This window comes from Eucyclogobius newberryi, unplaced genomic scaffold (assembly GCF_026437365.1).
Source record: "Eucyclogobius newberryi isolate DKJ021-1_F unplaced genomic scaffold, fEucNew1.0.hap1 SCAF_22, whole genome shotgun sequence".
NCBI classification, from domain to species: Eukaryota; Metazoa; Chordata; class Actinopteri; order Gobiiformes; family Gobiidae; genus Eucyclogobius; species Eucyclogobius newberryi.
In genome coordinates this window covers 7,696,935-7,720,194 of record NW_027315857.1, presented here as the reverse complement: position 1 = coordinate 7,720,194, position 23,260 = coordinate 7,696,935, and the positions used below count along the sequence as shown (strand labels likewise).

At 39.2% G+C, this 23,260-nt stretch overlaps 1 protein-coding gene across 1 annotated transcript; it reads left to right on the top strand.

Moving 5' to 3' along the window:
* The first annotated feature begins 160 nt into the window (after nt 1-160).
* LOC140371973 (leucine rich adaptor protein 1-like) lies at nt 161-4,815 on the top strand. Its single transcript, XM_072459212.1, has 2 exons — nt 161-396; nt 2,810-4,815. The coding sequence occupies exons 1-2, from the start codon at nt 199-201 to the stop codon at nt 3,194-3,196; spliced, it is 585 nt and encodes a 194-aa protein (XP_072315313.1). The 5' UTR covers nt 161-198; the 3' UTR covers nt 3,197-4,815.
* The last annotated feature ends 18,445 nt before the right edge of the window (nt 4,816-23,260 follow it).

The following is a 23,260-nucleotide window of genomic DNA, read 5'->3' as shown; positions in this document are numbered from 1 at the left end:
AAATGGTTAAGTGTTTTGACTCGCAGTTACGCATTGTTCTGTCAGATGCTCGAATGAAAAGGACCGGAGCGCACTGGCCACTCCTGAGCGCGTCTTCTGCTACTGACGCGCCTCCTTCTATCCCAAGACCCTCCATCCACGTTTTTGGGCTTGGCACGTCTGCTACTGTGACTTTTTTAGACCCCTGTGCGTAAAACCATGGACGAGGACAGCAGCGTTATGCCCGAGTTGAAAGATTTGGAGACAAAGTTGGGACGGAAAGCGCCGGATAGTCTCGTGCGCTCGCTGGTTGGGGGGAAACCGCACGACAAGGCGCCGCGTTCAGCCAAGTTCTGTGCCAAATCCGCGGACTTTAAACGCCTGGAGAGCAGAATGTTACTTCTTAAACAAGAAATGGTAAGCAATCATTACATCATTAAGTAATCAGTTATGACATTTCACTTGGAAAAGAACATTATGCGCGTAATGCGTCCGTGCGTAATAGTAACAGTGGCGCAGATGCAACCGTTTTGGGACATTCTTGCTTAATTAATTAGCAAGTTGTAACGCGTTGGTTAAATACACAGGAAATGTCTGTCGTTTCTCTTTTTTTTTGTTTTTGTCAAAAGCAGAATACACGTTGCAGGTAGTTGTTAATTGCAGAAGTAGTGTATTTGGCGTCTGCGTAAAGCATGAAACTTGGGTCAGAAGTAGGTGACATTCATTCACACCTGCCCCTCACAGACAAACAGAGAGACAAGTCGCCTCCTTTCCTCATCCATCCTAACCACCAGGAGCATGCATCCTCCTTTGCCATTCAAAAACACAGCGGGATCCAATTGTCTCTGTGTTAATTGCCGTCACGCGACTGTTTGGTCTGTGGAATGGAATTACCTTAACGTAAAGTGCTTATTTTTAGCTCAAGCGAGGTATTAGGATGAGATGACTGAGCAGATGGCAGAGTTGACCGAGTTTCTCAAGCACCATTATCCCTTTTCTGGTCACTAAGTTCAAAGGTAATGAGGGCTTCTTCATGTCAATGTGTCAATTTGTTTGTTATTGAACGATAAGTCGATATATCGTAATAATCGTGACATGCAGACTTGTGTTGTCCTAATCTTGCATTAAAACACCTCCAATTAAATGTATATAGTTAATTTGCAAAAACAGCTAAGTGTCATTTAAGAAGAAAAACAACTTTACTTTATTTTATTTACCGTTTTTGTTTAGTAGTGTTTTCAAAGCCAGCTCTATTTGGCCTAGTGTGATAAAACATGCGACCGCGACCCCGAAAGGGAACAAGCGGTAGAAAATGGATGGATGGATGGATGGATGGTGATAAAACATTATTCCATCTCGTCTGGTTGGCTGAATAATTTGTGTAGAAGATGGTATCAAAAACAACTTTATGACAACTGTGTCTTGGTATTGTACTTGCCAGCCAAGAAAACACCCTTCTGTAATATACAGGTAGGATCAGTCTGGATCCTAAGCAAATACTGTGCATCATTGGTCAAATATTTGCATGCTCGCCTTAAGAAGCACATGACAAAGAGAAAGCTGCAGTAATTGTGTTTACGGTACTCAATTACATTTACAGTTAGTTTGGTGTCATTTCAACACTGCGTAGCAATTTGGGCTAATGCTCTCTCCTTCTGCTCCCATGTGTGTCTACAGCAGGCGGGTCGACTGTACACAAACGCACTGTCCAGTCCAAAAGAAAAGCTATAGCCAGCTGTCTGGAACAACACACCATTTGAATGTCATTTGACAACAACAGGTTGCTGCAGCTGTTCATTTGGTCATTTTTCACCCCGACTAAGCGTTTGTCAGCTTCTTGGAGATCGGGGAATCCCTTTGATGGACTCTAAGCCGGTCATTTCCTCCTCCTAAATGCAACAGTTGTCATGGCAGACTTGAGTCAATGGCTGTACTGTGTGGATGGTCCACAAATCATTCAGAATACTGAACGCATGCTTCCTGACGGCTCTATTACTGGGATAATACAAGTTCCTGTTTCCTTTGTTCACTTTGGGAGAAGAAGTCCATTGTGCAGTGGCCATGTGAAAAGAATGCTAACATTTGTTGAGTTGTCATTAGCATTTTTGTTTGCGTATTACATACTTCATGCTCATAGAATGTATGAATACTTATGAGGCACAGTGACCCAAATCCATTATATTTTTCATCAATGGTGGTAATGCTTGTAATTGCTGGGAGGAGCCGTTGCAGTAGTAGTAGTAGTAGTAGTAGTAGTAGTATAGTAATAGTAGATCTTTTCAACATCCTACTACGTAATCAAAATGTGTGATCAAGTAAGAGTATCGCTACTTTAATATATTACTCAAGTAGAAGTAAAAAGTAGTGTCTCAAGAAATGAGAATAAAAAGTATTAGGAGAATACTAATTTCTAAATATAATGGTTGAGTACTGGGTAACAGTTTAGACATTTTGAATATTTAGTAATTTGAATATTTAAACAGATTAACAAGTTAGTGTGATCAGAATGACAACAATTATGCATATATTATTATTATTTCCAAAGAATAGAGACAAAAAATACAAATTTAAATCCTATCTGAATGTAAGGTGTGAGAAGTGCAAATGTTGGAATAATTTGATGTTGGTCATGTCATAAACTTTTACTCAAAAATATAACTCAAATAGAATTAAAAGCATTGAGTCAGAAAACGTAAACTACCCTAAAAAGTAACTAAACTAAACTAAAAAGTAAACTACCCACCTCTGCCACCAAAAACAATCACCTCTTATCAAAATGTACCGTACTTAACAACCCATTCACCCAACCCCTCTCTTTTCTACTTCCCAGGCGAACTTGCGAGCCATCGACGTCAAACTGATGCAGCAGCTTATGACCATCAACGAGGGCATCGAGTCGATCCGCTGGATGATGGAGGACAAGGGCGGCACTGCCAGTCAGGACGGCAGCCTGTCGGGGAGCCTGTACAGCCTGTCCGACAGCCAGGACGGCAGCTCGTTCCGGGGCAGCGCCAACAGTCTGAACGACGCCAACAGTGACAATTTGGACGGCCTCTCCGTGGGCTCGTATCTGGACACTTTGGAGGATCTCCCCGACGACCCTTCGCCGACGGACCTCAGCTCTTACGTGGACAAAGCTGTGATCAATGGAGACTTGTTCAGCAAAACGCCGTTGAAACTCAGGGTGGAGTCGGATGAGTACTACTGTTTTGGATAGTGTGGTCGCCCAAAAAGGACGGGTTTGATACCGTTTTGTGTGACAGTTTTCACGTTGTTTTACCATGAAAGTAGGGCTGTGCAGTATATGCCCAAAAAAGTCATTTTCAATCATTAATAAGGAATAAATTCAATGGTAATTACAATAAAGGACGTAAAAGTGGATTGTTCCTTCCATAAAAGAAGTAAAATTTGCTGCTCATTCTGAATAAAAACAAAACCAGTTTAAATTGTATGCAAAGAATGCTCTAGTGCAGAATTTCTCAAGCCTTTTACGCTAAATACAACCAAGGGAAAGATTTAGCCTTCCGAGTACCACTAGATCTAAATCGGGTTAATAACAGGACAGTTTCAGGTCTAAATTAGGGCTGAACCAGGTCTTAAGTAGGAATAAACCCTTACCACAGAAAATACTGAAGGAAGAGCAAAAGAGTGAATAAAGTGTACTCTAAATCAGTGGTTCTCAACATGGGTGTCGCGAAATGCTGGATGAAATGGGAAACAGTTGAAAAGTTAAGCAATAATCTTAAACAAGGCTTGACACCCTTTGCACGCAGTGGTTAGAAAAAAAATTAAACATAAGACACATATAATGTTGCAATTAAGCTACGTTTTTGTTTCTGTGGGTTGCGAATGCCAACGATTGTAATTTTGGGGCCATGACTGAAATGGGTTGAGAACCACCGCTCTAAATGAAGTAAACACAAGAACTGAAGCTGTGACCACCAGAGGACAGTTTGAGAAACTCTGCGCTGGTCCATTTTCACAGTATTTCATTATATCAAGTTAAGCTAATTGTACATCTAAAGAATGTCATACAAATATAAGGTAAAACTCAAAGATAAAAGCATGAATAACATGACACAAAATAACGTAACCCACAAAAATGACTCATATATTGTGCAGCCCTACTTGAAACGGCCATTTAATCGTCAACACAGTACTTCCTTCCGCATTACTGTTCAGTTTAGTAAAAATCCATAACGCCTTTTTTCAATGCAAATACTGAAACCAAAATGGTACTTTTTTTTAACGCATTGTATTTATTTTTGAAGTAACTGCCTGGACAATGTTTGAGCTGCTCAGAAACCTCAGCACGATGGAAAATACAGTTTGAACTTTACCAAAGAGGTCGAACCACAATCTGCCGTTCTGAGGGAGTGGATTAGCAACCGTTTGGGGAAAGTAGACATTTTCTGTGCTGAGCGATCCGAACTCGACTGTTTGAAGTGGCCAAGCGGCTCGTTTTTTTAGTGTTACAGCAAGTGCAATCCTCCTCCATGCCAAATTCTGCGTACCACTGTGTCTGTAATGATTTTTTTTTTATTGACTGAAGCTAAGCCGTCTTTAGCAATAGTCTTAAATGCAAGAGATTAGCTGCACATTGAACGACACATATGCTTGACTGAATTAATTTGATGGTCTTGGGTCTTAAGAATTGACTAAAACGGATCGTTGACTGTGGACACGTATGCGAGTGGGCATATTCAAGTTAATACTCTACTGTATTGTCAACACCTTTAAACAATGACATCATTTTCACCCCTGTGACTTATGTTTGAAAGGTTTTATTGATGTTTCGTGATTTTGTTTTGTGTGAAAATTAAAATAATATATGGACATTTCTTCTTCTGTCATTTTTCATCTACAAATTGATTGTTATACATGTGTTTTCTGGATTATAAGTCGCACCTTTTTTCATAGTTTTGGCCGGGGTGCGACTCATACTTATATACTTATACTCCGGAGCGACTTATATGTGATAATATGTGTTATTTTCACACTTGCAACCGCATTTCATACTCTGTGTTCTTTTCTTCTCTATTATGCATTTTTTGGCTGGTGCGACTTATACTCCAGCGCGACTTATAGTCCGGAAAATATGGTACTTGCAAAATTTGACACACACAAAAATACAAACCCAAAAACTATAGTATCCCTCAACAGTACTTTTGACTTATACTCCAGTGCGACTTATAGTCCAGAAAATACTAAAATATTTGAAGACTTGAACACTATTCCTTTTGAGTGGCAAACCGGACCTGATACATCCTGTTTAAATGTATTATGCCATCATTTAATTACTTGATGCAGATCCAAGGCAAATAGTTTACATTTGAACATGTCTGTTTATCTTTTTAAAATATATTGACTTAACATTAAATGATTAAATAATGTTTTAACTGCAGTTGCAAACCAGACTTGATTGTTTTATGGCCACAGTCACGTTCAACAGGTTCATAACGACATATTGGCTTCTGTTCCTATGTTGGCATAACAAAGCTTTTCAAATTAAATGTCGGTTAAAAAATAGTCATCACTGTTTACACTTAATAATGGTTTGACTAATGAAAATATTAACCGCTGACTCATCGATCATTACTAAAATAATCGTTATTTGCAGCCATGCGTGCACAAAACCTCATGGCCTTGTGGTATTTATGTAACAGTAGTAGTCTTATCTTCCCTGTGTAATTGTGCTTCCAGACCGGAAAAGTCATCATGGGAAAGATGACACTGTTTGGTTTGGAAATTAATGGTGGCCACAGGGCGCTGCATTGTTGTTCCTCAATGGTAGACTTTAAGTGCATCTTTGCTATAACTATAATACCGGTAGTTGTAGGTGTGGGTACTAGTAGTTACATGCAGAAGTCTACAGAGAGTGTAGTAGTAAAATGTGTATCGTAACGGCTGCATGGTTGTTCAGTCATTAAAGTATTTCACTGATAAACATACATTGTGTCATACTTGTGCCTACTTTGTGATGCAACACTGGAATTTCCCCATTGCGGGACAAATAAAGGCTTATCTTATCTTGACAAAAATGAAAAATAATTGTATCAAGTTCACTATAAATTAACATATATGTGTGGGCAAGATTAAAAAGTCAGAAAATACAACTTACTGGTATAGTCCTTACTGGTATAGTACTTACTGGTACAGTACTTATCCAACTAACCGTAAAATGATGTTGTGCATTGCTCATTGATTATGTTATGATAATGTTTCTTTATGTGCTCAGTATGTCACCTTGAGTATTTTTGATACATAGTTTATGTTTATACTCAGCTAATCTCTCTCGTGTCCTTTTGAACTCTTTTACTTTTTTTTTTTCAAGGATTCCAAGGATTTTTGCGCCCAAAGGCTTCATTGGACAGGACAGTTTCAGCGTGAAATGAGGATGAGAGAAGGGTGGGACATGCAGCAAATTGTCAGAGCCGGGATTCGAACACACAATGCAAACGTCAGTGCCGACTGCACACGGAGCCTGGCACGGAACCTTCACAAATACTACATGAAGTACATTCCACGGGCTATTACTTGAATTAGCGCCAGTTTGGATATAATACGATCACTATATTCAGTCGCGTTAAGAGCGTATGCAACTTTGGCCCACTCCAAGTGCAAATCAGCTTTATTTGGTTTGCACTGCTGTTCCTTATCTCTACCCCCACAGGCTTTAGGCAGCTTAGCCCCTCGTCAGCCTCAACCAGACAAGAGCCAATAAAACTAATGAAAGAGAAGCACTACTATGTCAGCACTTCATGTTTAACTATGCGGACTACACTGTATAAGAGTACGCATAGGAGTAATGTCAGTAGTAGTAGAAAATGTACTGGTACGGAGGAGGTAGTATGACAAAAGTACTGTTGAAGGATACTATAGTTTTTGGGTTTGTATTTTTGTGTGTCAAATTTTGCAAGTACCGTATTTTCCGGACTATAAGTCGCGCTGGAGTATAAGTCGCACCAGCCAAAAAATGCACTGTAGAGAAGAAAAAAACATATATAAGTCGCACTGGAGTATGAAATGCGGTTGCAAGTGTGAAAATAACGAATAATATCACATATAAGTCGCTCCGGAGTATAAGTATACAAGTATAAATATAAGAATAAGTCGCACCCCGGCCAAAACTATGAAAAATACGGTATGTTTTTTATATTGGTGGTACAGTTGGGTGTAGTTGTAGTAGTAGAAGTAACATAAGTAGCACCATGGTTAAACAAAACAAAGAATCTCCACTTTTGATGCAATTTTAAGACCCAATATAACTGTGAATTAGAAACACAACAAACAACAACTAAATCGATAAAAGACATAGAGGACTACACAACTGACAATAACGGCAACAAAACAATGTTGCACTTTGGTATTTAACTGCTATTTTCCCACCACACGTCGTGACAGCTTTCAGCATGTCAAGACTAACCGCGGCGTGATGTTTCTTTAAGGTGAAAATGTTAAGTCTGTCGTCCTACCGCTTGTGGCCTCGGTAATTGGACGCACTGAACAGGTTTTGTGAGCGGATGGCGTAATGAGTCAAAATTCCAGGGACTTACATGGTACACTACGCTTGAACAGAGGTTGCCTTTTGCCTTATAAGTATACATTTCAACATGAAAGAGGGGCAGAGTTGATACTGGCTTCGTGCCCGAGACAAGTGGTGTTTTGCACTGCCTTCCCTCATGTGGGACAAGTTAATTTAGATTTAAGTAGAAGGGGATCGGAGCTTTTTTTAAACTCATATCCGCCGTATTATGTAACGCGGGACAGAAAGTTGACGTTTTACTTTTGTGAGTTTCCCTGCAGCGGGGTGAATGACACAGAGGGATGTCAACAAGAAACTTACTCTGAGTTTGATGCAGAAAGGAAATGCCCAGACCACCATGATTACTGCTACTACTACTACTACTACTACTACTACTACTACTGCATTATCTCCCCTGCTGCATTCCATATAAACTGCCCATTCATTTACCCCTGTTCATAATCTAATTGACACCGCTTCTGGAGGATGAAATGTGGTTGTAAGTGTGAAAATAACCAATAATATCACATATAAGTCGCTCCGGAGTATAAGTATATAAGTATAAATAGAAGTATAAGTTGCATCCCGGCCAAAACTATGAAAAAAGGTGAAACTTAGAGTCCGGAAATTACGGTACATTATTTAGAGAAACAGCCATGACGCTTCATTTTTAGTGTTGATCCTAATCACTAAAACACCAAACATTCCATGTCAAGCATTGGTTTCCTTCTTTGTTCAACTCGAGACTAAATCCACATTAAGAATTTACACTTGTGGCTAAGGCCCATGTTCCAAGACAAAAGTATAGGGTCCAATATCGGAAACTCAACTACAAAAGAAAATTGGATACATGATACCGGCGTTTGCAGTGGACCTCTCATTTAGAAACCCACAGAATGAAATGTCCTGGGCACGTTTAGTACTGCATTATCCCATAAAACACAGGAAAATATGTCTGATCGTCTCGTCCCACAGTCAATCATGTCTAACGATATCACTGTTGTGGCCTTAATATTATATCGTTGATGGATGAATTACATGGCATATCCGATGTTCCGGTCTTATTACATTTCCAGACATGCTGTGCGCCATGTTGGGAGGTTTATGAAGCCGCGGAAAACCTAATAAGTCTCGTCCGCAAATATCTCATTTCGTCTGGGGAAAAACGCGTAGTGGTTTTTCAATGGGGATCGTAACTTTATGCTTTAAGTAATTTACTAGGCAAGGTGGATTTTAGGTTGGGAACTGACTTGGAAGCGTCAATAAAGGTTGGATCAACATTACTCTTCACGATGAGTGTTAGTAATAGTGTTTGGTTGGAGTAGGAGCAGATTACTATTTTAAGTATAGTCCTGGAGGTACTGCAGTAGTAGTAGCAGTTCATTAAGACAAATTGCAGTCAGATATTCAGATAATCAGATATTGCTTACAGTGATGAAAGTAGCTCGATGAAGTATGAGTGGAATGTTGTCCGTCGAGTCTGAGGGGCACAATGTTCTCCGTCTGGCCTCTTTCTGTGTTTGGGTTTCTTATGGTTTTAGTGCCGGCCGAGCGCACTAAAGACCAGCGAATATCTGCACGGACGTTACTGCAACTTAAAGCAGCGATGCAATACCAGCAGTAGAAGCAGTAGTCTATTATTGTATGGCCTGCCATGTGGGTTTGAGTTATGTAATGATGTCATCATGTGGCACATAGGGGAAGAAGTGGGGAAGTACTGCAGTATAAATACGCAACAGCACAACGTTTTCGAAGCAAAGTTGAATCCCTATTGTAGCTGAATACATTATCATCATGTTTGCACGCTGAATATTCACAACAAAAGGATGTAGAGCTTCTCGTGTCCTTTTTGTGTCCGTATTGTGCAGAGATAAAAGATAAACAGACTTGTACAGCCTGTTCTGCTCATGTGCCAGTTGCTAATGTCAATATGTACACGAGCTTACAGCGTTAAACCACGGGACGCGTCTGCTTTTAATAACCTCTTTACTTTAACAAGGCCGCAGGTTTTTTCTATACAAATTTGCAGTCAGCGGCACAATCATTCGTCGCGCTGCACACCATCTGTTTTTCGGAGGTCTGGATGAGGTTCCGTCGATAAGATGTCAGAGGTCTATAGCAGCCAGGAACTGAGCAGAGATAGAGAAGAGAACAAAGCGAAGCTCAATCCCACTTGATCCTCTGCCTTTTCACTCCTGTCTGCCGTTCCAGCCCGAGTCAGGAAGCGTTTTCGAATCAAAGAAATCCCAGCTAGGTTGTTTGGACTTGTAATTTACATGGTACAGCCTCTATACATGCATGTGCTGGCTACTGGTTTAATTGTGACACGTCCGGGATTCCCCAAGACATTAAAATGGTTATATTAGAGGGCTAAAAGCAATATACAATTCTTCTATATTTCTTGAATTGCAATATATTCTTTCTTATCAACAATATTCCAGCCAGTAAATGCTATTAAATGCCAATGCACCACATTCACATGGCTGGAAAAAGAGTAATCAGATAACACAATAATCACTTGCACATGTAAAATCGGATAATCCCACGTGTCTGGTCATTACGTTTTATTTTTAATTTTTTATATATAGTTACAGTGATATTTGAAGGTTAACGTATCAGTTTTTAATTTTTATATATTTTGTTCTTGATTTTTCAACCTTTCTACTGTATTTTCAAGTGTGAAATCTGCTTTGAAATTAAGTTTGGATGTTTACATGTTTACGTCTCCCATCAAGCTTTTCCACGCTCTGATTTAAACAACTACGTCCCTCAATCCTCTTCTCTTCTCCTCTTGAACAGTAGAATCATGAGCCACCTCAGCCTTTCCTTTTCCTCTTCTCTACTGTGTTTTTTATAGCTGATGTATGATATATGTTGAAATCTGATCACAAAAAAAATCTTCACTACACTTCATAACAAATTATATAACAAATATAAAAAAAGCCTAAAGACATTTTTATTTAAAAAAGCCTTTTAAAATTCTCATGTTTTATCTGTGTGTATGCTTTATTGTTTTAACTTGTTTTAACTGTAACTTGCTTGTTGTTTTTAGCCTCTGTTAGCACTTTTAGGTTCCATTGGAATGCATAGTGCGTTATAAATAAAATGTATTATTATTATTATTAAATTCTAAAGATCATATTTATTAAGAATTAAGTTTCACATTTAACAACTTCATTTTCACGTTTTAATGAGGTTTTTTTACATTTCAACCACTTCCTTTTCACACTTTGACAACTTTCACTTCACATTTTAATGACTGTAAAATTTAAACGCCCTTATGGCGCATAACTTAACTTGTTATATTGTGCATATATTCTCGTTTCAAATTATCTAAAGAAAAAGCCTGAAACACCACACTTTACCATGCTTTTTTGATCAAATGTTTTTAGTGAAAATATTTGCCTAAATTTGAATTATATATTGGTTTGCATTAAAAAAATGCTGAAAAACTGTCCCTAAAGCGTCTCTGCTCTCCAGTTCAAACTGATGCTAAGACTGTAAGGTCATGCTGTTAATGTTGATTTCAAGCCTGAATTGCTCCGTGTGAAACCTTCCCAGCGGAGTGTCCAAAAGGTCAAAACGGCCTCTTTAAGTGTTTCCTGGCAACCACATGTTACTCAGGGGGGAAACGGGTAAAGGCAGTGTCATTTTGCAAACACGCTGCAGTTTAGTGTCCCCTCGACGGCGGCGCCTTGTGGACCTCTGCTTAGTGACTCCCTGGATACTCACTCAGGTCAAACAGGGCCAAGCTCAGGTCAACAGAGAGGAAATACAATGGACTGACCTGCACCGTGGCTCTGAAGAGGATTATGACGATTAATGGGTGTTACTAATGCTTCCACTGCCACGGAAACACACTATTTTACTATAACTACTTACTAATATAATCGTTTACCGCAATAACTACTGCTCCTACTGGTACAACCCCCAGGAATTATGGTACGTGTACTACCATTTTTGATGAAGGATGCGTTCACATTTTCACATAGTCTACATAAAAAACGCAAATTAAGTCGGACTTAATTCTAAACCTATCCTGGACTTGACTAAGACTAAACCAGGACTAGAACAGGACCATCCCAAGTTAACATTTGGACTAAATTGGACTCAAATCAGGATCAAACCAGAATAAGAGTGAATGTATTCTAAAAATAAAAAGGAAAATAATAACAGGTACTTAAAATAAAAAGAAACGATGCAAACAAACAACAAAAAAACACTCACTACAATTACATGTTTGACAAACGCACCAGCTCGTTATTTCAGACTCATCTTTCAGCATTCCTCCTTTCACAAATGGGTGGCTTTCAGTTGTATTTTCTCCTTTCATCTCTCTGAATAATATGTCTTCCCTCAAAGACCGCCACCCTTTCTTGTCAATACCAGACTTCCCCAGCCTTTCTGCCGTTCGCACCCTCATAAATTCTCCCCTTTATGTGAATGAGACACGATCCTCTTGGGAAAACCAAGAATCCCCCTTTTCTGTCATTGTCAGGCCAGACCGCTGTGGCGAGCTGTTGACTGATGCACATAATATTACTGAAAAACTATAGCCTTCATCTGGCTATCTTGATATACTCATCTTTCTATATCCTTGTTTCATCAACAACAGCGTATAATCTCCTTTTCTCTTTATTTGACCAGTTCATGAATAAAAAAACATCTGGTCTTGTCTGTGATATTATCCTAAAATTGCAGCTCTTGGTTCATTCTTTTTTTATGCAAGCTTGTTTTAACTAAGAAACAATAAATGTGACAAAATAATAAGTTAAAGCTACAAGATGCAATATGTATTTGCTGATACAGTGGTATTAGTATAGGATGAAGAACCATGGCACAAGAGGAGAAAAAGAGACTCATCCCTTCACATACTGGATTCAGACTACTACCCAAATCGCGCTGAATGCCTCTAGTTCAGGCATGTCCAAACTATGGCCCGGGGGCCAAATGCGGCCCTCAGACTCTTTTTTTGTTGGCCCTCCGGCTTCCTGCTGTTGGTCCAAACAACAAAAAGTAGTATTTTTACTGTAAAAGTTGGAAACATTCAAGCATTGTGATGTTATACCAACCTAATATTAAAGTTCCAAGTCTTATTAAAGGTGTGGAGGCGCATCGAAACAAAACTTCACTATAATAAGTAATTCGACATTGTCATGTTGTTTGTGGCTCTCTGCTCCGTATAAGTTTTAAAATGCGGCCCTCGGTGAAAAAGGTTTGAACATCCCTGCTCTAGTTGGATGTAGACAGAAGTTCCAGTTGTTCAACGCCGCGGCAGATGTGTGAAAGCTCAAGAAACATCGTGGAAACGCTGGACGGCCTGCACGCACGTCCACATTGACTTTGCATGTAAACTCGCCTTAACACCACGGCACATCAGGCAAAGCCATAAACATCCTCATGGAGAGTCATTCACAATAACAACAGGTTTGAAATAATTTGCACGTTTACTATAACAGAATGTTCTTGCGATATATAGTGCGGCTCAGACTCATCTCCAAGTGCGTGCTCATTCTTTGCGGTTAGCGCTGTGATTCATGCTGCGCTCCCTGGAGATGACACATTCAGGGCCACAGAATTACAGCTTAGGCCATAACCTGCATTTAAACCGGGGTTAACTTTGTATTGACTTTTGCCGGTGGTGACTAATCTTCAGGTGTCAACAGTCTTTATCCGTCAAAAGGCTTACTGATATTAAACAAATAGAAATAATTTGGCTATGTACTGAACGCATGATGTAATGACAGAAAATCGCTCCTTTTTAATTTTTATAACTGTTTGTAACAAAGAAAAGCCATTTTACTCTTTAGGGCTTTGTTGCTAACATTTACTATAAAAAAGTCAAGTTGCAACAGCTGACTTTGCACATACAATAGAACATTTTAAAGTTAACTTTAACAATCGTACAAAAAATGACAGTAGCCAGTGGCGTACAAGGAAACAAATCCATGTCTCGACGCATTACATTGCCTTGCACACCACTTTTTACCTGACACAAATCTCATGTTTCCCGGCTGCAGTTCTGATTTATAGGATGTCCCGCAGGGTGAGGCAGTTAGGGCGTCTAACTCGCAACCACAACCACAGCATGCTGAGTGCAAGCCTCAGCAATGCTTTAAGACCTGTTTACACGTCTCTGGCCAGGAGAATGTCTTGGACGTTTGCTACGGGGCTGGTCACACGTAAAATATATTTATAACTAGTATTTACAACCAGAAACAAAACACAACTAAAAACATACTGCATAATGTAAGAGTTTGTAAGTGTAAAAAACTAAAAATGGCATATCCAATACAGAAAAGTACCTTTAAAAAGCTGTGATGAAGCTAAAATAAGTTAGAAAACAGAATGTAAGATAAAAAAAAAAGTTGTAAAACAGAAAATTGCCTCTACAGGAAAGAAAGAAAGACAGAAGAAAAAATATAGAGACAAACAGAGACAAAGAAAGACATACAAAGAAAAAGACAAAGACAAAAAGAAAGAAAGAAAAGACATCCATGAAAGAAAAAAAAAGCATATTTCTTCCTGTTTATTTATTTTTTCTTCTATTTATTCCTTTATTTATGTTGTATCTCTACATGTTAGCGTATTTTCAAAGCGGTATTCCAGTTTCATTTAATGTCTCTATTTTGCTTGACACAGTTCGATATTGTTCATCAGTTTCCCGTCTTCACGAGATGGAGTGGAGTCCTCGAGCCGTTATAAAAGCATCTTTCCACAATCTGTTATCTGCTCTGCCGTCACCTTGGAACAACTGCCAAACATGCACCAGATTCTACTGAAGGTAATCTCAGAACACATGATGTAAATGTCAGAACAACAGGCAGATGTTTATAGCAAAGAACATAATTCAAGGATGGTTGTTCTGCCAATGAACCTGAATGGACGATTTTGGAGTTCATAAATAATGGCCTGGGCAAAGTCGGTGTATTTTAGTCTTTTTCTTTGCAACCGGACTCAAATAGATGAACTTTATTGACAAATGAGGCCAGAATTACAAATGATCCCACTTTTGCAACAGTTCTTCACCATTGCAGGACAGGATCATTACATTTACAAATCCACTATTTTCTTAACAACCACTGCACAAAACACTGCATCAACTCGTCTGAGAGCTAATTACTCTTTTTCGGACAGTGCGGTTTAAATTATGACCAGGGACAAGGGGTGGTTTAAAAGTGGAGTGAAGGAGGCTGTTTTATTCCCTTCCTTGAAAAAGAAATGGAGGCCTGAGATATAACCTCCCAGCAGTGCACAGCAAACTTTTATTACCTTGGCAGAAAACCAACCAGTCAAATGCTAATGAGGTATTTGACTGCTCAGACCACAGACCCTAACGACACACGCTGCAGGGTGAAACTGGCTGACCAGTAAACAAGGCTCCTCCCAATTGGGCAGGACCAATTTGAGCTCAGGAGAGTATAAATATTAGCTTCTCAGACCATTTTCTCCAGATTGAAAATTACTTTGGGTAGGACGTACCCCGCCTAAGGCCCGAAGTCACTGGGGTAGGCTCCAGTCACCGCGACTCTGAAAGGGAACAAGCGGTAGAAAATGGATGGATGGATGGATGGATGGAAGTTAAAATGTCTTGTGTCCAGATGACGAGCTTTGAAACCGTGGACCCCTCCTGGACAAATGAGGCATTACATCCACAGGCCCACAGCAGATACAAATCACCAAATATGTTCAATTTAGAATTGCATTTATTTTTAAGATTAGATAAAATAATCCTTTATTGTCCACACATGAAGAAATTCCATTGTTGCAACGCAGGTAGATACAGGGGAAAAGGACAGATAACTTAATAGAGAATTAAATATAAAGAACTCTTATAAACAAAAACTCCTATAGACAAAACTCCCATTTTCCAACAAGGGATGGAGGGGGGAAATAAAGATAAAATAAAAATAAATAAATAAAATGTGACACCATTGCATGTGAGCACGACAGTAATTGCACATGAATATGACGGTATTGCACATGGTTAGGTCAGTGTTCAGGACTAGCAGTGTTTGTTATAAAGTCTGACAGCAGCAGGAAGGAAAGGGAAATGGGGAACACCTAAACAAATGTACAGTAAATATTCCAGATTATAGATTTAGGCTTATTTCCATGTATCCCCTGGCAGGTTGCCAGAAAGATAAAATATACACACTATGTACACAGACTATGTACAGCTGGACAGAAACAGGCAAAAAGGATTGATCATGTTAGTACAAAAATTCAACAATAAATAACAGAGAGTGACAGATCACTATTAGAACAAAGGTCATCTGTATCACACATACCCCACAGTGCACTAATTCTTACAGAACAAATCTACATTGCACTATAATCCGGAGATTTGTTTGATAATATTGCATATTTGTAACTTAATCATACTGTTTTTAAGCTCACATGTTTGCATCTCTCTCAACCACAGTTTGAAATGTTTCTTAAAGAGGGAAACCCGTGCTCATGTCGTATGATAGTGCTTTTCTGTACCACATTTACAAAAACTGCCCTTCAGCTACACACTCCTTTCTGCTGGATCAGGAGATGATTCACTGAGGATGCCTGAGAAAGTATCTGAACGAAAAAAAGAAAAACTTAATGCAACATTTTGAAGAGCCCCCGAGCAGACACATAAGCCGCTAAGTATTCAGACGAGCACAAACATGTCACTCTACAGCTCTTGATTTATGCAATCTCCTCGTGCTTTTCTAATCTACCTCATTTCCTTTAGAAGTATGTCATTATTAATTGTTGTTTAATATAATCAAGCCTGATGTGTTTTGCTGTCCTTTAATAACCCTGATGACAAATTCTATAATTAGCGCCATGTTTTGATGTGGGAAAAGTAATAAAGTCAACTCAAATGGACGCGCTGACAGCTGTTTAACATGATTTTGGACGATGGGATGATGTGCTCCAGATGAGGAAGAAGACAACCGAGAACTCTTGTCACAAAACTAGAATTTCACACAAAATGTTGGTACTAACACATATTTATCGTGACTTTTATAGTATTGATACTGGGTTTACTTGTTTTGATCTTAGTTTTAGTATCGATTAATCTGATTTTCAAAACTAATAATTGAGTTAGGTAGTTGTTTATTTCAATAATCAGTATTTAGCTATTTTACGTTTTTCACTCATTCTTTCATGTTACACTATATCACCAAGGCAAGCTCCTAGTTTGTGAATCTTGTTCAATGACAATGAGATCACTTGCAGATCACTCGCAGATCACATGCAGATCACATGCAGATCACTCGCAGATCACATGCAGATCACATGCAGATCACTCGCAGATCACATGCAAATCACTTGCAGATCACTCGCAGATACTCACAGATCACTTGCAGATCACTTGCAGATCACTCACAGGTCATTAGCAGATCACTCGCAGATCACATGCAGATCACATGCAGATCACTCGCAGGTCACTTGCAGATCATTCGCAGATCACATGCAGATCACTTGCAGATCACTTGCACATCACTCACAGGTCATTAGCAGATCACTCGCAGATCACTTGCAGATCACTTGCAGATCACTCGCAGATCGCATGCAGATCACTTGCAGATCACATGCAGATCATTCGCAGATCACTCGCAGATCACTTGCAGATCACTTGCAGATCACTCGCGATCGCATGCAGATCACTTGCAGATCACTCGCAGATCACTCACAGGTCATTAGTAGATCACTTGCAGATCACATGCAGATCACTCGCAGATCACTTGCAGATCACTTGCAGATCACTCGCAGATCACTCACAGGTCATTAGTAGATCACTTGCAGATCACTTGCAGATCACTCGCAGATCACTTGCAGATCACTTGCAGATCACATGCAGATCACATGCAGATCACTCGCAGATCACTTGCAGATCACTTGCAGATCACTTGCAGATCACTCGCTGATCACTCACAGGTCATTAGCAGATCACTTGCAGATCACTTGCAGATCACTCGCAGATCACTCACAGGTCATTAGCAGATCACTTGCAGATCACTTGCAGATCACTCGCAGATCACTCACAGGTCATTAGCAGATCACTTGCAGATCACTTGCAGATCACTCGCAGATCACTCACAGGTCATTAGCAGATCACTTGCAGATCACTTGCAGATCACTCGCAGGTCATTAGCAGATCACTTGCAGATCACTTGCAGATCACTCACAGATCACATGCAGATCACTCGCAGATCACTAACTCCAGCCCATTGTGGTCCGTGTTTGACAAACGTAGTTCCCAGTTTCACATGGTTTCGCTCACAAACACTGGTGGAATGACCTGGAGCTGCACCACTGAGGTGTCCGGCAAAGACAAACTTCTTGCGGATTCTTCCCGCTGACCCGTGGCCACAGAGCTCGACAGTCAGTCTGACCGAGCGCATTGATTTTAAGCCCTTTCTAAGTCTGAACCACACCCTGATTGTAGTCTGTGTGCACCCGCAGTTAACCACAGGATCAGGCGAACACCAACGAGCTGAGAGAAGAAATGTTTTAGTATTGACAAAACAGCTTTGTGATGTTTTAGCCCAGAAGATTGGACGATAACCAAGGTTTTTGGTGCTACAGTGTTTTGTCTGAACAGTGAAGGCTGGAGATAAAATGCCTTTGAAAAGTTGTTACACCAAACATCTATCCTCCTACTAGCTTCTGACGTGGATTGGAGTGGAATCCCAGCTATTTTGTTCTTGCTGCCAGACAAAGACAATAAAATATGTGAGACTATATACAGTTATCATTATACAGCAAAGTTTGAAATCCATGGAAACAACTGTTGCTTTTGCTTATGAATCAGTTGCCAATTTGGATTGTTAGTGATGAGTAACTACAACTTTAATAACCTTAATAAAGCGTGAGCAAATTTTTAATCCATAATGAACATATAGTTTATGAAGAATGATTCAGGACTAGTTACAATTAAATACCATAACACTTAATTATTTCAAACAAGTGATTCCTAAATTATCCTTTGCTACGTGAGAAGAATCAATAGTGTCGTATATTTTTTTACTTAAATTATTTGTAAAATGTGACTGGAGCCAGCAACTATGGTCCATAATGATTTACTTGATAAAAGCAGGCCTAAACACGACCTAATTAAGATAAGATAAGATAAGATATTCCTTTATTGTCCCACATGGGGAAATTTCATTGGTGCAACGCAGGTAGATACAGAGGTAGATACAGAAGAACAAATTATTAAACTATTTTAATATAGTGGCAACATAAAATAAAAAAAGGTGAAAATAAGTATGTTTGTACAAGTAAATAAAAATATATATCTAAATGTCCCACTGTAACTTGCCCTATATCTCTCTTTCAATAACGCATGTCCTCTTTGTGTCCAGCCACAGCCCCCCACAGAGAGGCCCTATTATCCCACTGCAGACAGAGTCGGTGAGGGGGGCCCCAGACTGTTCCATAATGTTTCAGTATCAAGCTAATCATTAACTGCTAGAGGCTAATGTCCTACTGGGTCATACCAGGCTGGTCAAAACTGGGATACTTTCCATTATGTGCGCTGCATTGCTAAGTCACAGCTAACAGCAGCCTACATTAGCCTCATGAGTGCGGATCTGACAAGGGCAACAAGATAGAACAATTAGAAGAACATATTTTGTTTACCTATATTTAAAATATTGTTAAAAATGATACAAATTTTGTCCCAGGATGGCTAATATTTATTATTTTACTTCCTGTTTGTGATTGATGACGTCACACTAGAAATCACCTAGCAACCACTGGGCGAATAAAAATATATAAGAGAACAACTTTATTTAATTTAATTAATGTTTAGAGGGTAAAGGATATCTTAACAGGATGTGATGTCACTACATATGTCTTCACCGTTTGCATCTACAGAAATGTTCAATAAATAAATATGCCAAAGAAACTATTCAAACATCATTATTTTACATGTGAAGAGTTACATACCCTACATAACTTTATTTAGCTTTAAGTCATGAACAAAGACTTTCTGATTAACAAATAGTTTATTAAAAGACAGGCCACAACCGGCGTGCCCTCCGGGCTCTCTTGGCCCGAGCGCGCCGCACGAGGCGCAGTGTGTTCTCTTTGTTTTTCTGGAGCTGACTCCAGATTCACTTCCTCTGTTGTCCTGCAGTTTCCTAACAGGTTTTCCCGCTGTAGATCGAGAGTGCACACTCACCTGCTGCTCTAGTCGCTCGCGTCCGGTTCAGTGGGACATACATCCATGGGGCAAACCTATGGATCTATTATCATATCGGGCAAACCTGAGCCAATTCCTGGTCTTTCCATATAACGTAGATTGGCGCGCTCCCGTACATGTCACGTGACTAGAGTTGATTTAGCATTATATGTCCTGGCCCTTTAGGAATGATTCAGGCTTAGGGATAGGAGTTTGAATGAATTACTAATTAAACCTGAATCATTCTTGATAAACAACTTATTAATTATCAATTAAGTCTTGTTCATGCTTTATTAAGGCTATTAAAAGAGTATTTACCAATGTTTTTTGTATAATATAGCAAAGATACAAAAAGTTTATTGCCTCGTGATCCTTTGTAAGTAAGTACCCTATATACATTGGGAAACTTTGATCATTTTGCACACATTATCTGATTTGATTCCAGCCTCACTTGAAGCCCAAATCTCTCAGGTCCAGGCCGGCTGCTCCGAGGCATCAGCCCCTCCTCCCGGCACAAAGGCCCCTCTGAGTCCACACAGGCATCCAGGGAGGCAGCCTGGACAGGTGCTATCCCCACAGGGCGTCCGTGTGTGTGCGTGCGTGCGTTCGTGCGTGTGTGTGTGTGTGTGTGTTCAGGCAGAGAGTCGGAGACAGAGGGAGGGAGCAGTGTCGTAATCAGAGACAAGTCAAGACAAAAGCGCGGTGTTATTTCAGCACTGCCTTTTCCAGCGTGTCAGCAGAGTCTGGGTTATTTGCTGCGTGCAGATGCTGCTCATTGCACAACAATTAGGATAGGACTTACATTTTTTTCGAAAATGAAAACAGCTCTGGTTGTGTTGTTCATAATCTGGTTGTGTTGTTCATAATTCCTTTCTGTGCATTTTAATTATATATCCATTATAGCTACACCCAATTTGCTCATTTTATTCCAAATCATAAATGAAGAATATATTAAGAAAATACCTAGTTATCAACATTGAAAATATTGATGGGTTTAAAAGCACCAGAGTCATACTGACTTTTTTTTTCCAGTTATTAATCTTTTTACAAGCAAATCAGTTAATTAAATAATCTTGAGTGAGTAATCGTTCTATATGACTACATCAAATCAGTTTTGTCTATAACACGATCAAGATTTCCTCAAGTGGCATCACAGTAGATGTATTTGGGTAAAAAGATTAATTGAGAAGTGAAATAATTGCTCTCAACTCTGTAAATTATGCATCCATCGTTAACATTTGCACATAAAATTGTATTGTATATACTAACAAAAGTGTATTTCATCATCATTGCCTCTTCATATAAAGCCAGATAACAGTCAGGACTTAACTGCAGTCACCCTTAAGTAGAACTGAGGTATGAGAGTTATTTGACTTTGTCCTTACTTAGCACTGGGTTTAAAAAGCACATTATTTGTCTGAAGAATGTTTCCATGAACGCTGGCTCCGGCAGACAACCCCGAGGCCGCGTCCTTACAAGGTCGGATCTGCCAATCACGTCTCCACACTTGCAAACACGCGCATTACGTTACCCGGGCGATCATAAAACTACACCTCTGATTAGACTGGGGTTATCGGCCCTGAGTGGAGGTGATGTAATGTGGCATTGAACCATGGGCAAACATACCAGGAAGTACACGCCATGCGGTTGTCAGGCAACATATGGGCTCATTATGGGATGGCTGAAGGGTGATTGGGTAATGCTTTAGCAACAAACATAGTCAGCATTTGGAGTTGTCTATGGAGCAGGTGCTTTGTGGATAGTAAACAACAGTGTGAAAAAGTGCTTACAGCATGTTCTAATTAATAATACTAAATATGAGTCACATTAGTGTATAAATATATTTGTATATATTACATAGAATTACATCATTTGCAAGATTTGTTACAAGCAGCAAGCAATGATAATAATTTCATATTCTACCATCATTGTAACTGCTACGGTACTACTAAAACATTACTGCTACTGTAATTGTCACATCACTACTGATTAGTGGATTGGTGTTACTTTCTGCTACTTAGTATTTAATAGAATCTTGAGTATTAAATCTTTGTGTTCAAATGCATTAAAAACATCTCTACTATTAAGAATTTTACTTTGTCACAGAGTTATTTAGTTATTTCCTCTCCACCACAGATTTAACTGGGAAAATAAGTATATGCACTGAGCAACTAAAATATGAACAATGTATTCCAAAAATCACTTTCATTATCACTTACTATTCATATTGTTCTATCTAAATCTCTACTAAATTTAGGGTTTGTTCACACCTGCACAAACACTTTATTAAAATTGGGACTGAACTTTGACTAAACTTGGATTATGATGGGATCTTTGTGCAAGTGTAGACTGAATTCCTATCATTTGATGCCATTTAAAACCAAGTTGAAAGCCTCGATAGTGCCTATTTGTTTTTATGTGCTTCATCATGTTATTTTTACGTTTGTTTGTTTGTTTGTTTGTTTGTTGTGCCTGTGTGTCAAACTTTGCTGCCTCTTACCCTGGACTCCCTTAATAAAGAGGATGTTTTAATCTCAATGGGACTCTCCTGGTTAAATAATTAGAATTTTCTAAATGTATGAAACGCCCTCAATCAAAATCAAACTTGACTCAAACCTGAAGTAGTGAACACACCCTGTAATTACATAATTCTTCTGTTACCATGCATGTAATAAATCCACTGCCTTTCCTTCTACTCAGTGCAATTCAATAATGCACTAGAGTAGCACAATATGAGAATAAGTGTGCAGTTACTTCCCACTTGGTTTACAGATCTGAAATACTATCTGAGGTGATGTCAGCGTGTGTCCACTCTCTGCTTTGTGCTGCAGCGTCAGGAAAACCTCACCGTAAATCATCTGATCACGGTGGGTTTGGAGATGACGCAAAGTACACGTTTGAATGTGCAAGAATATCATAGTGCCGTCTATAAAAGGGATGCGCTTTTGTTTGTCTCCAACAGAAGGAAAAATGTTAAGTGCAATGTAAAACCAATCCGATCATGCCCATTTGACATGCAAAATCTATTTTCTGAACTCTGTACTTTCAGAGCACTTTTAGAGAAGTAGAAGTATCCACTGTAACATGCAGTACAGTACTTTTACTTATGTACTTTGTTGCTTTCAACCACTGTATACACACAACTACTGCAGTACAAGTTAAGTACGTTAATGATATATAGTGAAAGCTCAATTAAATTATTCTGCAGTAGTGAATAGTAATCGTACAATGTTGTTTCTAGTATTAAATAGTGTTCATAGTAGTACTTTTGTTTCTTCAGAGGGGATATTAGCCATAAAGTACAAAGTTATAAGTATGTTGACCTTTGTAGTACACACATCATCCGCAGTAGGCATTGTATTTCGAAGTAAGTCACTTGACCATGTTAACTGTAATGGTAGAAGAAGGTAATGGATTACTTTCTTTAGTCACATATAAATACTTTAAATGAGGTACTAATAAGCCACTTTACGTTGATGTTGATACAACTGTAGTGACATTATCAGCCGTTTTGTGACGCACGTTTTGATTTCAACATAATTTCCTTCACACCGTTTCATCTGATCCTCACCCATCGTCAACCA